Consider the following 13,544-nt stretch of genomic DNA (forward strand, 5'->3'; position numbering starts at 1 on the left):
TGGGCCCCCCCCCCCCAATTACTATAGGATATTTTTAGGGAAGAGAAAGTTCTCTGCTCTTAGAACAATTTTCAAATAGGTACTGTTTGGTTTTAAAATTTACTTTTTCTAGAAGGCACCAACTATTGCTCAAATTTGGAACCACAAATATCATTTTCTATCAGCATATACAAATATTCATTTGGTGACAGACTTTAAAATAAAAAAATCTGGCTTTACAGATATGGGGCATAGAGTTTTTGCATACTATCTATGCACACTTTCTCTTGAAAAATACTGAGTTCCAGAATGTAATTTATTTTATAGTGTGTATGGATGGAAAAGAATGAAAAAAAGAACCAGTTAAATATTTTGGCACAAGTATTTCTTTCTGAGGTAAAGTTGGCTAAGAATGGGATCAATGTTGAAAATTTAAGTCTATAAGCAACTTATACATACTGATACTCGCATATCAATTTCATTTTTACAAAATAGGAATGCTGATATTTTTATACTGGTCTCCTTTCTACTGTGGGGGCTGTTCTGTGCTCTGTGGATGTTTGGGAGCCTCCCAAGCCTTCAACCACCGGAGGATACTTAGCACATACTACCCACATATCCCCTGAGACAGAACTGCCAATGATATCACAGAACAAAAATATTAATTTAACCAGTCAAGTAAATTATCCACATCTAAAAATTATAGACAAATCAAGTGGGCTGTGGCCTAGGAGTCACTCATTAAATCAAAAGCACTGAAGTTCCATTTTTTCCAAAAAATCAGTATTGCCTCTAATTGCCATTAGGTATTGTGATGTCACTAACTGTATTATCACATTTCAGTGATTGTTTAGAAAAATCCTTAATGCTTCCAAGCTAGATAATCAGGTCATCTTCACTTCCCAAAGGAAAATTATTCTATCGTTTTGAAGACAAGGATAGCACAAAGATAACATAAACTGGAAAAAGTTGAGATTTTTTGCAATTTCTATATCTGCAGCAAGACAGGGTCACGAGGCTAGATGATTAATTAGATCAAAGGGTGAGAAACGGTTTAGTAACAATGGCTGAGGTTTGTTTGATGAGTATGTGCAGTTAGGGGTGGATAAAGCTGCCTCTAAATTAGCCATTCAATTCATGAAAACTAATGAGAGAGATGGGGGGAGGAATGAGGGAGAGAGATAATAGGTATACTTTACCATCCCCAGGAATGATGCGGAGGGTAACTGTGTTTCCTGCTTCCTTGATTAGGTTGACAATGTCTGAATGGGATTTGTTGGTGATGGAACATCCATTTACCGCCAAGATCCGGTCTCCTACTTTCAGCTTGCCACAGCGGTCAGCAGGGCTCCCCTCAATAATCCGACCTATTTTGTGAGGCATAGCCACACATGCATTGCCTGCTTTGATATTGAGTTTTAATTTTGTTTTAAAGTTACGTGGGAATATAGTGAAGGGAGGAGAAAAAGGGTTGAAAAGGGAAAGAGAAGGTTAAGTGTTAATTAATTAAAGCATTAAGCAAATGTTATTAAAGGAGAGCGCTGAGCTGATGGTCAAAACATTGGCAATACTCAGGGCGTCCAAGAAGCCACTGCCCTGATACAGTCCTTTTCTGATTTAAAAATGATGGCAAAACCCCAGCTTCCTTACTTAAAACAATGACAAAATTTGGGATATTTGGCAACTTGAGTCTCAAGAGCCCAAAATAACATGCCATTGGCTTATTTGAGGGCTCCAACATGAACCACAGAGAGGGGGTGTTGTTTTCACCCATTCTGTGTTCCTGTCACTTATTTTTGCCAGCTGCTGTTTAAGATTCTGCCAATGTTTTGTTCTTTCTTCATTTAGGAAAATAATCACTGGACTTCTGGTGAGACGTAAGAGTCTGCTAGCACTAAAAATTCAATCTGAAAACACAAAGTGAACTAACACTTCTAGTTTTATATGCAGTGATGAAAGCTTTAGAAAAAATAAAAATTATCAGAAGAGAGCCAAGAAAGCCCTGGATACTGACACTTACTTAATTAGCCCATGTGTCATAGTTACTGTCAGCTTGAGACAAACCTAGGCACACCTGGGAAGAGGGAAATTGAGGAACTGCTTCCATCCAACTGGAGGCATGTCTGTTAGGCAATTTTAAAACTGGTAATTGATGGAGGAGGGCCCAGCCCACTGTGGGCAGTGCCAGCCCTACGCAGGTGGGCCTGGACTGTATAAGAAAAGCTGGAGGAGCAAGCCTATAAGCAGCTTTTTTCTATGGTCTCTGTTTCAGTTCCTGCTTTGGCTTTCCTTGAAGATGGATGGTGAGCTGTAAGCCAAATAAACCTTCTTCCCAAAACTGGTTTGCCAGTGTTTCATCAGAGCAATTGATGGCAAACAGGAATACCATGTCATGAGCTTTCAGTGCAGGACCTGGTGGCTCATTAGCTCTGATCTTCCTGCCTCACAAAAATTTCCCTTAAAGGGACATATTGAAAGTCTAGTACGAATTCAGGCTGAGGACCAAACCAAAGCTAGCCTCAATCTTATTCCTTTAATCATCATCTTTCTTGTTATCAGTTAACACATATATAAATAAGCAACACCAGGAAAAGGGAGCCGCAGAGGCTTGTTTACTGTGTGCTTGAGACCCTCCATTGGTAGAACTGGCTTTAAGGACTGATGTGGGATTCTCAGGTAATGGTACATTGAGGTCCAATGTCCCTTATGCAGATTTTTAGAATGTGTTTTCTCCAAACTATCAAAGCAGTTACATAGCTGAGTCACCTTTTAGAAAGGGGAGATGATGAAGTCAAGTGTGTAGACTCTTCCATTATAATTTAGACTTGAAGGGTAGGTAAACTGTGTGGGAAAACACACTTAGGCTCCTTTGAGTTTCAGTAGAGTACACTGAGTTTATGTCACTGAATGTAATGTCAAGGTTAAAGAATTTTAAAAGGAAAATAAACTGTCAGTAGGACTCCAACAAGGAGGCATAGTGGAATGTATGTATATCCAACTCAAGGTCTTAGGTGTAGCTCAGCTCAAGGACAACTTGCATGACAAGCGTGTGAAGCAGCAGGCTTGAAGAAAGGCTCTGCATAGCTCAGAACTCATGCAAGGTATTAAGGAAAGTTGAATTTGTTGATTGTAAGAAACAAAGGAAAATAATCAAAGACCAAGTTGTGAGTGAAAACATTCAATATTCATTATACCACACATAGCCTGCCACCTCACATTTCTGTTCCTTCTTTCTAGAAAGGGAAAATGAGAACTTTGGTAAAGCAGAGAGCATCATAGGGTACATGGGAACAAATTGTGGATTATAAAAAACAAAGGAAAAAAAACCTGTGGATTTCTTTCCCTCGTTCCTTTATTTTTATTTTAAAAATACACAGAAAGGTCTCTAAAAGTAATTTTAAAGCAAAAACAACAGTAACAACAACAAAAACACCAAAAAAAAACAAAACAAAACAAAAAAAAAAAACAAAACCAAAACTGTGCCCAGTGTCAGGTCATGCGTATGGCATGCTGTGATAAATTTATTTATGCAGCTCACAAAAGCACTGTTAGTAATGGGCAACTGTTACTGCAGCCACACATGCATAGACCTGACTGTCCTCTTTCAAGCAACAAATTTAGGGGGGAGATAACTTTAGCAGGAAGCAACTTACCAAGATAAACTGGAGACAGAGTGGGTTCTAATGGATCAGGGTTCTAAGGAAGTAGCACCTTGCTCATTTTAGCTAAGGAGTGACCTAAGCCATGGGTCATAAGACCCTAGGTGGTCAAGCCAGTTGAGATAAACATTGAAGCCTGCACAACCCTTTCTCTCTCCCATCATTTCTAATGTGCTTGGGAGATGACTAGGAATTTTAATTGGGAAGGAATGTACACCTATAATTCATTGCAACAGGAAACAGATTCATAGATTCATCTGGGTTCTTAGAGTCCTTTGGGTTTCTACTGATCTTCACTAGGGCACCCAGGAGAGAGCTAGGCTTTGGATATGGCAATTGCATTTCTCCACACTTGGCTGAACCCCCAACACCTGTATATAACTTAAAATCAAATGGCTTTTAACTGGGATTTTAATGTGTTTCTAAAGGAACAATAAAAATATTATTTAAAATGTAAACAGCACTCAGGTAAGGATAGAGAGAGGTCATAGACAGGGTGTGGGGAGCATTTCACACCTTATTTTACTATTTACATCTCTACTTTTCCTAGGTATTTTTTTTTACAACTTCCCTCCTTTTAAAATCCTTAAGGTTTTCTGAGGCCACAGCTAATTAATGATACCCTAACTCAGGATCCTTCCAAAGTCTTTCTCTGGCAAAAACAATCCTTTATACTACACCAAGGGAATGTTATTCAAATTTTACTCAAATCTTACATTTGCTTTAAGCCGCCCATGGCTACACATTCAGAAAGAAAAAAACAAAAACGAAAACACTCAATTTTAAGGGAAAAAAAGCTACGAAATAAACTTCATCTCCAATTAAGACTGAAATTACCCAAAGCAAAAAAGCATTAAAGCACTTGTGTTAATGGGATTGTGGCGGTCTTTCCTTCGCAGGAAAGACGTGTGGCCCAAACGCGTGGCCAGTCCTTCCCAGCACTCACCGAAGGTCGTGCCTGCTTCGGGCCTGCTCACCGAGGACACAATGACGAAGCCGAAGCCCTCATTCTCCCCACGCCGGATCTCCACGTCATAGGGCTGAACCACGGCGCTCACCACGCCACTTCCCCCGCCGCCACCGCTGCCAATGCCGCTGGTGCTGCCGCTGCCCGAGCTCACCGTGTTCAGCGAGTTCTGGCTGCCCTGGGGTGTGCGCTTCTCTTCAGTCAAAGAGGCCGGCTGGTTGCTACTGTGATGCGATGATGCTGGCGAGGGCACCTCATTCTCTGCTTTGGGGACTGCAAGAGAGATAGATATGTGTCTGAATCACTTGAAACTCCCAGAAAATGGGCCCAGCCACCATTTACACCACCTTTAAGAAACCACGAGGCTAACGATAGCACCTGACCTCACAGAAGTGGAACATAGGGATGGAAAGCAGACTCGCTCGGAAAACCTTAGTTGGGATCCAGGAAGGAGGATTCCCAAATGGTATATGCAGATAGCACAATGTTGACATCCATGCTGTCATTCAGTCTGCAGCATCATCCCATTCTGACAAAACTCCTCTCTGTACAGTGGAATCAGCTGCAGATCCTTGGAATGGGCTATACCAATGCCGGCTGCCATCTTGGTTTCATATACTCAGCCCCAGCAGTCTTGGACCTCGGAGTCACATTTCTGCTCAGTGTTTGCCTTTTGCGCCAGGCAGGGGATGGTCTGTGGATTGTACGTTTAAGGTTCTCCAAAGGTGGGATTTATGAAAACCCTGTGAGAGGTGATAGCCTTCTTCCTAGCTTCCAACTGTCTATCTACTCTAATCACAGAACTAGAGGCATTAGTCATCTTCTAAATTTAGGCACCATTGCAGTCATAAAGCACTCCTATATAGCCCATACCTTAGGTGGAACCAGGTGTGCCCAAATCAAAATGTGGACCATGAAGGCTGTAGCTATGACCATATCTATTGCCCAAAGCTTCTACTTTCATAGATATTTTTATTTATAATAAATGATGTGCCATGGTGCACATGTGGAGGTCAGCAGACAGCTTGGAGGCGATGGTTCTCTCCTTCTATCATGTGGGACCCAGGAACTGAACCCAAGTTGTCAAGCTTAGTGGCAAGCACCTTTACCCACTGATCCATCTCGCTGGCCCACAGAGATATTTTTAATTGTGGAAAAATGTGGAACATAACTTTTAATATTTAAACAGCTCTTAAGTATAACTCGCTGGTACAGGTGTAATGACACTGTTGTATAAATGTCATACCACCATTTCTAGAACTTTGTCAACTGTCACCATTAGGTAATGGCTCCCCTCTTATCCCTCCTACCAGCACCTGCCAATACCCATTCGACTTGCTCTCTGTATGTGACTTCTCCAGATACCTCATGAAACTGGAGGCACACAACATCCTCTCGTGATTACAGTATTCTATTTAGCATAATGTCTACATAGATTCAGTATGCTAAAAATCCAAAGTATTTAAGACTTTCAAAATAAAACTGAAACAATAAAATGAAATCACGCCTTACTATTTCACACCTGGGAAGCCAAATAGTTTAAAACTCATCTAAAAAAGTTTTAACTGACTGCCACTGTTGCACTTAGAGGGCCATGAATGAACTTTAAGGAAATAGTCTGTGATGGAACAGAACTATTTTCAATAGCTACAGTGAGATTTTTACACTGAAATTTAATAGATTCATTCTATAATTAATTATATACCACTTAAAATAAGCTACACTATTTTTTTAAGGTGCTGATTAATTTTATCTGGTAGGTATTTGTTACATAAGGCTATAGTTAATTCATACTATTTCATGTCCAATTTCTTTAGCAATATAATTGATACAACATTCAATCTTTCTCTTCTGTACTCTGTTGTACAGACTTTGAGTGGAGGGTGCATGCAAAGGTGAACAATTAGGGTGCATGTTTTCAGGAAGCTGGTCGGCCATTGGAACAGACATATTAAGGGCTGTCTCATGTTAAGGGCTCTCTCCCGTGGCAGAATCAGATACAGAAGTCAACTATGAGTCATGGCATGGCAGGAAGAGACTGCAAAACTGAAGGCAACTGGAAGAAGGTTCTTTTTGAGCTGAGCCTGAAAGGTATTTTAAGAACTGTAGTGGGATCAGAGATAGCCTAGAAGTGACCAGCTCCCTTCAGCTTTCCTGTAGAGAAGGAAAAAGGAAGGCACGGCTGAAGCCCCAGAGCGATGACAGGCTGTGGCGCCGCCACTAGCTCATTTTGCAGCCCAAACCTAATTTTCCTCTTTTAATTAGAAGCTACAACTTTTCTCATGCTAATGGCCTCTTTGGTTGTGGATTACCATCCACGGAAGGGGAAGGCTAAGTTCTGGTGAGGGGGCAGCACACAGGAAATGTATATTCAGCTAGCCTTCTTCCAGAAGGCTTTGCTGAGCATATGCAAATGGCACATTAAAGTACTTTTGAATGACAGCAGTTTTGCAGGGCTGGAGAGAAGCAAACCATCTGGAAATTCTGAGCTTGATCACATTTGCAGACATTTGCTAAAATAGAGGCTTAAGAAGGCAGAGGAGAAAGTGATAGAGCAGGGTCTAAAGGAATGAACAGAAAACATACCACCAAACACCACTTTACGCCGCACTGTGAGATTGACATGGCCTTGCTTGGCAGCTTGTTGCATAAGCTGGACCACGAGCTGGTGTGATTTTCCAATTACTGGTGTTCCATCCACACAGATTAATTCATCGCCAGACCTCAGGCGGCCATCTGTGTCAGCAGCACCCAGTGGTACGATGTGACCGATATAAATCTGTTGAGTAATTAGATGATGGATGAAACATTGTTCTGTTGGTTTACTATCAGACTGATAGCCCATACATCCTTGGGAATAATTCAATTCATCCATTCATATCTGCATGCACACCACAAACATTTATTAAGCACCCATTCTGTATAAGGCATTGTGCTGGGTGCTGCAGCAATTTTTAAGCAGCGGAAAGAATAACTATTTCTTGCAGCCAGCTCTTTGATGTTTATCTGTGATCTGCCAATCATGCACCTTTTCTTCTTCCCCTCTACGGAAATGAATCACTTTATTCCCCTTATTGATAAGACCTTTTCTCCTTTCTTCTCTACATTAAGAACTCTACTTTCATTAAGCTCCGCTAATTATATCAATACGACTTTTCTCTAAGGGTCTAGTACTATCTGCTTAGCAATAGGGAATACCACTAAAGATTATAAATGAATAAAAAAAGGAAGTGAAGTCTGGCTAGACAGGCCCATTTCTGCAGTCTTTCAGCACTTGGAGACAGAGGAATGCTCATGTTCAGTGTCTTGCTGTTTTGCCATTCACTATACGTGAGCTTAAATATTTGTGTGTGCTTTGTCTTCTCAGTAGACAATAATGCTGTAATTTCCTTTACTTGACATCTAGAGTTTATAAAGTGCTTGGACAAAAACAGTGGCTAAGAACATGAACAAACTGGGTCCTTCTCAGTCCCTCCACTTACTAGCTGTGACCTTGGGCCAGTTAATTAACCTTTCCAAGGCTTTTATTTTTTGGTTTGAAAAGTGGTAATACATTGTTGAATATGATGGATAAAGGAGAGACCAAAGGTTACAAGCCTTTAGCAGGGCACCTTGCACAGAGTAACTGCTCAGTGAATAACATGTATTATTCCAAAGGAAACAACATTCTTTAGTTCTCCTTTCAAAAGAACCCTGTGATGTTAAACTGAACTTACTATACAGTTAGAGAAACTGAGGTCCAGGAGATTCACTGTCTCTAGACCCTTGTTCAGGGTTCTTTTTCTATGTTTTTAAAGACAGGGTACTATTTTCTTGAATCTATTTTAGGTGCTGCCTAAAGAATTCCCCTGTGTGTGAATCTACTGCAGATACCACAGAATTGACCACAGGGTTGAGGTCACTGCTTTGTTAAAGAATGCCCAACCCCATTTTGTCACCTTTTTACTTTGTCCTCAATGAGGTTCCCCAGATGCTCTAGGCCCACACCACACCCTAAGGCAAACTTCAGCAGAAATCACTTCCCTTCTGCTTCAAGAAAAAAGAAGTCAGCATGAGGCCCATTTTGCTCAAGATGAAAGAGCAGGGACCACACCTAGCTGGACTGCAATCCTGGTGATCTGCATTGTACCAGTTTGCTTTGACGCCTTAGCAAACAGCACTGCAGAGAGTAGGAGACAAAGGACTCACAGGTTCCCCTGGCTCATTTCCACCCAGAATCCTAAATCCAAATCCGGTCTCTTTTCTCCAGAGGAAGATGTCCAGTTCCTGGTAATCTGGAACTGCAGAGAGGGAAGAAAGATTATTCACTTACACAGGAGAGGGGACCATGCTTCTAAGATGGACACAATTACAGGACCAGGACAGATGATGCATGCACAGATAAATGCTAACACAGGCAACAAAACAAAAGGATCTGGATGGGTAACAGCATACAACACTGGGCACAAGTAAACAGTAGGATTAGCTAGCTCTGTAGATCTTCAAAGAACCATCACTGTCTGATAATTTCTAATCCAGTCCATGACATCATAGTCAGCTAAGCCAGGAATCAGCAATGACCTCTCTCCTCAGTAGTGCTACAAGGGGAATTGAGTAAATTAAAATCACCATGTGCTACATGGCAAGGCAGGTGTCCATGAATAGAATTCATGTGAAGTGAGAGTCCCCTCCTGCGAAGCTGGCTCTGCGAGTTTGGAAGTCCATTAAATGACTTGATATTTTATCAACTAGAGAGCAAGAATTATGGCTTGGGATAAAAAGCATTTCTGACTTATTTTTGAGTTGCTTTCTTCCCTGCTAAGATAATTAATATCAGCAACACCAATAATTTGATATATTAGATCAGTTTTGAAAAAAAGAATGCTCTCAAGGACTGTGGGATGTTTATCTCAAGGGTAGAGAACCTGCCTATCATTCACAAAGCCTTGGGTTTAATCCCCTGCACCATAACAAAACAAAACCCTAGTATTTGCAAATACAGAGCTTAAATTAATTTCAATACTAGTGCCAAAAAATAGCTACCTTGATTCTACAGCTTTAGAATCAAGTGATGACAAAAAGTTCTCTATCAACTAACCACACTTCATCGCTAAAAATCACTGCTTTTTTCTTAATTTGCTTATAATATTTAAATGTTACAAGTATTAACTTATTATCCAGTAACTTGCTATTTTATGTTTATTTCAGTAATGGTCTAGCGCTTTAAAATAAAGCTCTCACTTTTTAAGAGAGAGGTAATTTTCAGAAGAAAATGTTCACTGTACACAGTCATTCCATGTAACACATTTTGTTACTTCATACCAAGATAATAAAAGGGTTACTTTCACTTCCTTCTTATTTAATATTCTAATGAACACTCTAGGTGTTTTCTAATCTATAAAGTGATAAAACTTTTATTTAAGGAGACTGTAGTTGCAGTGAGTCCTAAAGGAAATTTAAAATTACTGTTCTAAATACTTTCCAATTTGTTTAATTAATTGTATTTTGGGCTGAAGGGGTATGTAAGCCTGAAAATTTAATTCTTGTCTTCTCTAATTATGTACAAAGGGATAAGGAGAAGAAAGTGGTTATTTAGATTTCACTCTGGGGAGAAATGCCCCCTTTTAGTGACTCACTTGCCTAAGATGTATAGTAAATGAATAAACCAAGAGAGAAACAAAAGGGACAGTTAAGTATAAGTCAGATCTTGAATCTTCTATTTTGCTTAAGCTGTCTTTATTATGGGACTCACACTGGGGAGAAATGCCCCTTTTTAGTGACTCACCTGCCTAAGATATATAGTAAATGAATAAACCAAGCGAGAAACAAAAGGGACAGGTAAGTATAAGCCAGATCTTGAATCTGCTATTTTGCTTAAGCTGTCTTTATTCTGGGACTCTAAGTGGATTTTAAAAATTTAATTCTTGTTTATTATAATCACTGAAGCTAACCTGCAAAATACCAAAGAAGATGATCTCAGGTATATCATAGAGCTCTCTCTCTCTCTCTCTCTCTCTCTCTCTCTCACACACACACACACACACACACGCACATGCACACACAAAAAACTGGACACTAATGTTTTCTTGGACACACTAAAGTAGCAATAATCTTCTGTTTGAGTAGCTGGGTAAACGATATTTGCTCTTAACTGCCTCACTGAAACAACACATTAAATCAAGGGATGTTTTGTCTTTGGTTCACCAGGGTAGGAGAATTAGTACCCTGAAAGACTACTGGGCACACAGCAGCTGGCAGAGCCAATCTGAAGTGGTTGAGCTCAAGGCCTTTCTGTGAACAATGAAAGGGCCTCCACAAGGACCTCCAGCCCAGACCCAACGTTTTCAGCATCATTTAACACAGTAACATTTGTCCATCCTATAGGGACACCAAAATGTGGCACATTTCTGCCTTATGTTGCACATTAGCTGTCAGCAGCCATCATGGTATGGGGAGGTAAGCCAAAAGATTGAGGCCTACCAAGCTAGTCCACCAGAAAAAAGCATTTGCTTCCTTCCAAGAATCAATAGGAAAATGACACATTTATTTAAAGACTTTTATGTTAAAAAGTTAGATGCCCTGTGACACTTGGGATGTTGAAGACATTAACAATGAGCTAGGAAACACAGACACAAACACCAATACAGACATGTTACAAGGAAAGTGTTTTGGTATTTTAAATTTAGTATATTAACTATTTCATTTTTCCACCAACTAAACACCATTTACTCAATAGATATGAGTATTGGTGGTGGGTGAATCAGTTTTGAAATGCAGTATGAGATGCAAAAATTTCTCTCCTGTGATGCTGTTTCATATAGGAGAGATAAGGAATTACTCCCCAAAACATTTCATTCTCTACTCTGGACAGAATTATACTTTTCGAAAGCAGCAGGACGGGGCCATCTTCCTGACACTACTATCACTTTATCATTGTTGTTACTGGGATTTTAGAGAGGTCAATCTTGCGGAGCTTGTAGTTCTTCTCCAGGTGTTTGCATCTTTTTTGAGACAGGGTCTCCAGTGGGCCTGGAACTCGCTAGATAGACCAGGTAGGCCTCAAGCTCGCAAAGATTCACCTGCCTCTGCCTCTCAAGTTCTGGGAGTAAAGGCAGGCGCCGCCAAGTCCGACCAGTTGTTTTCCTCTTTAAATCCTCACAGAGCAAACAATCTCAGTAGTTAATCTGTTTTTGGTAATGGCAGTGGCAATTTAACAAGGGAGCCAAAAGACTTTCCTTGATAGTTAGCAAGAAGGGAGTCACCAGACTCTGGTGTCTCCAGCACTACAGACACAACATCACAGACTTTGTGAAAACATGCCTATCACTTCCTAGCTTCATTGTCTTTGGTTTATGCGCATGGAACTTTTATCCTCCCTCACTTTCCTGGACTTCTCCCCAGAACCCCCAGACTGATGAGACCATCAAACAGGATGAATGATAATGGAGAAACACACGTTTACAGCAGATCCTTACTCTGACATTCTCCAAAATTCGTGGAATTGATTTCTCTGTCTCTTTCACCCTTGCTCAGTCCCGATGCAGGCGAAGGTGACATAGCTGGAATATTAATTTCACAGTTGTGCAAAGCTTAATGTATATTCTTCTTAGTTCATTTTAATTTAGTCATGATTGATAAGGGATGTGTGATTCAACTTTCACAATACAAGTCATGGCTGCTATGGGCTTTAAAGGACTAGAGTTTGATTCTGCTTTTCACTTTCTTTTTTGTTTACATGGTGCTTTCCTTGTCAAAAAGTTAGAATTTCTAATTGAACCACAGAGAGTTTCCTGTGATTCCTGTTACTATCTTAGGCTCCTTATGTTTAATTAGACTCTAAAGCACGCAATCTTGAATGACCTTGCTTCAATTTGTCATGAGCTGTAGAAGGATGTCTAAACCCTCATCGTCTTCAGAAAAAATGTAAGCATATTTGCGGCACTACTGCTTGGCAGCAGTTAGGAGAATATCGGTTCTTGATAGAAATTATTCTTATACTAAAACATGCCTTGGTGAATTCTAGGCAGTTCAAACCTGCATACGCTTATACTGGAGATGCAATCACTGAATCTCTCAAATCTGAACAAACACACAAATAGGAACCATTATAAATATCTTAAAATCCAGAAATACACTCCTTAAATACACTGTGATAAAAAAAAAAAAGCTTAGTTTCCAGTGTTAAACTTGTAAGCGTGTCTCTCTAAAGGATAGGTTTATAATATGACAGCTTTGGCTGTTTACTTTTCAAGGTATATTACAAACAGGCAGAAATTTCATTTCAGTAAACGCTGCTGGATACGAGCTAACTGACCGGAACATTTACTAATAAGACCACATCATGTCATTTTTAAAGACATGGGCCCAACTGGTAGGTTATCTAGAGAAAATACAAAACAGGCAACATGGCTTTTAAAGGACTTCAATGGTTGTCTTTATTTTTAATTAAACACTGAAATCCTTCAGAGGGATTCATTAACACATCTGTAATTCAGATTGATTCATTTTGACACTGCTATTTTGGCAGTTAGCCAAATCGAGAGGATGGTATTTCTATATTAAACATCTCGACCATGGAAAGGAAGGTGGTCAGTTATGTGTTCATCTTTACGTTGCCCTTAACAAGGATGTCAATAAAAGCAAAAGTTATTTTCAACATAAAAGGGAAAATGTGTGTAATTAATGTACTGTTACTTCAATTTTCCTACAGTGTTTGCTTATTTTATTACGAAAGGATAGGGAGAGAATTCCATCAGGACTACATGTTATTATTTTTAAAATGTCCTTAAAAGACAAGAATACAAGACAACTTAGAGCAATGGGAGAAACTGATTTGGGATAAAGCAAAACACTGATTCAAAGACAAGACTGATGTAGCTTCATCAGTGGACAGAAGAAAATCTGTGACAGATAGAGAATAATTACCAGGGGTAGGAGTGGGCTCATTATTATTCTCATTT

The 13,544-nt window shown here is 39.9% G+C and overlaps 1 protein-coding gene across 14 annotated transcripts in view; it reads right to left on the minus strand.

Moving 5' to 3' along the window:
* The window catches only part of Magi1 (membrane associated guanylate kinase, WW and PDZ domain containing 1), a 692,255-nt gene that overhangs the window by 17,719 nt on the left and 660,992 nt on the right, over nt 1-13,544 (minus strand). For 4 of the 14 annotated variants that reach the window (XM_017796611.2, XM_008827121.3, XM_008827123.3 and 1 more), the window contains exons 15-19: nt 12,060-12,143; nt 8,794-8,885; nt 7,192-7,384; nt 4,585-4,878; nt 1,179-1,382 (exon numbers count right to left, since the gene is read on the minus strand). In XM_017796611.2, the coding sequence (XP_017652100.1) occupies nt 1,179-1,382; nt 4,585-4,878; nt 7,192-7,384; nt 8,794-8,885; nt 12,060-12,143 (867 nt within the window). The remainder of the gene's footprint in view (nt 1-1,178; nt 1,383-4,584; nt 4,879-7,191; nt 7,385-8,793; nt 8,886-12,059; nt 12,144-13,544) is intronic. The other 10 variants (XM_017796610.2, XM_008827124.3, XM_017796614.2 and 7 more) reach the window with 7 other exon arrangements.

Source organism: Nannospalax galili, unplaced genomic scaffold, assembly GCF_000622305.1.
Source record: "Nannospalax galili isolate Female #2095 unplaced genomic scaffold, S.galili_v1.0 scaffold1051, whole genome shotgun sequence".
Lineage (NCBI taxonomy): Eukaryota > Metazoa > Chordata > Mammalia > Rodentia > Spalacidae > Nannospalax > Nannospalax galili.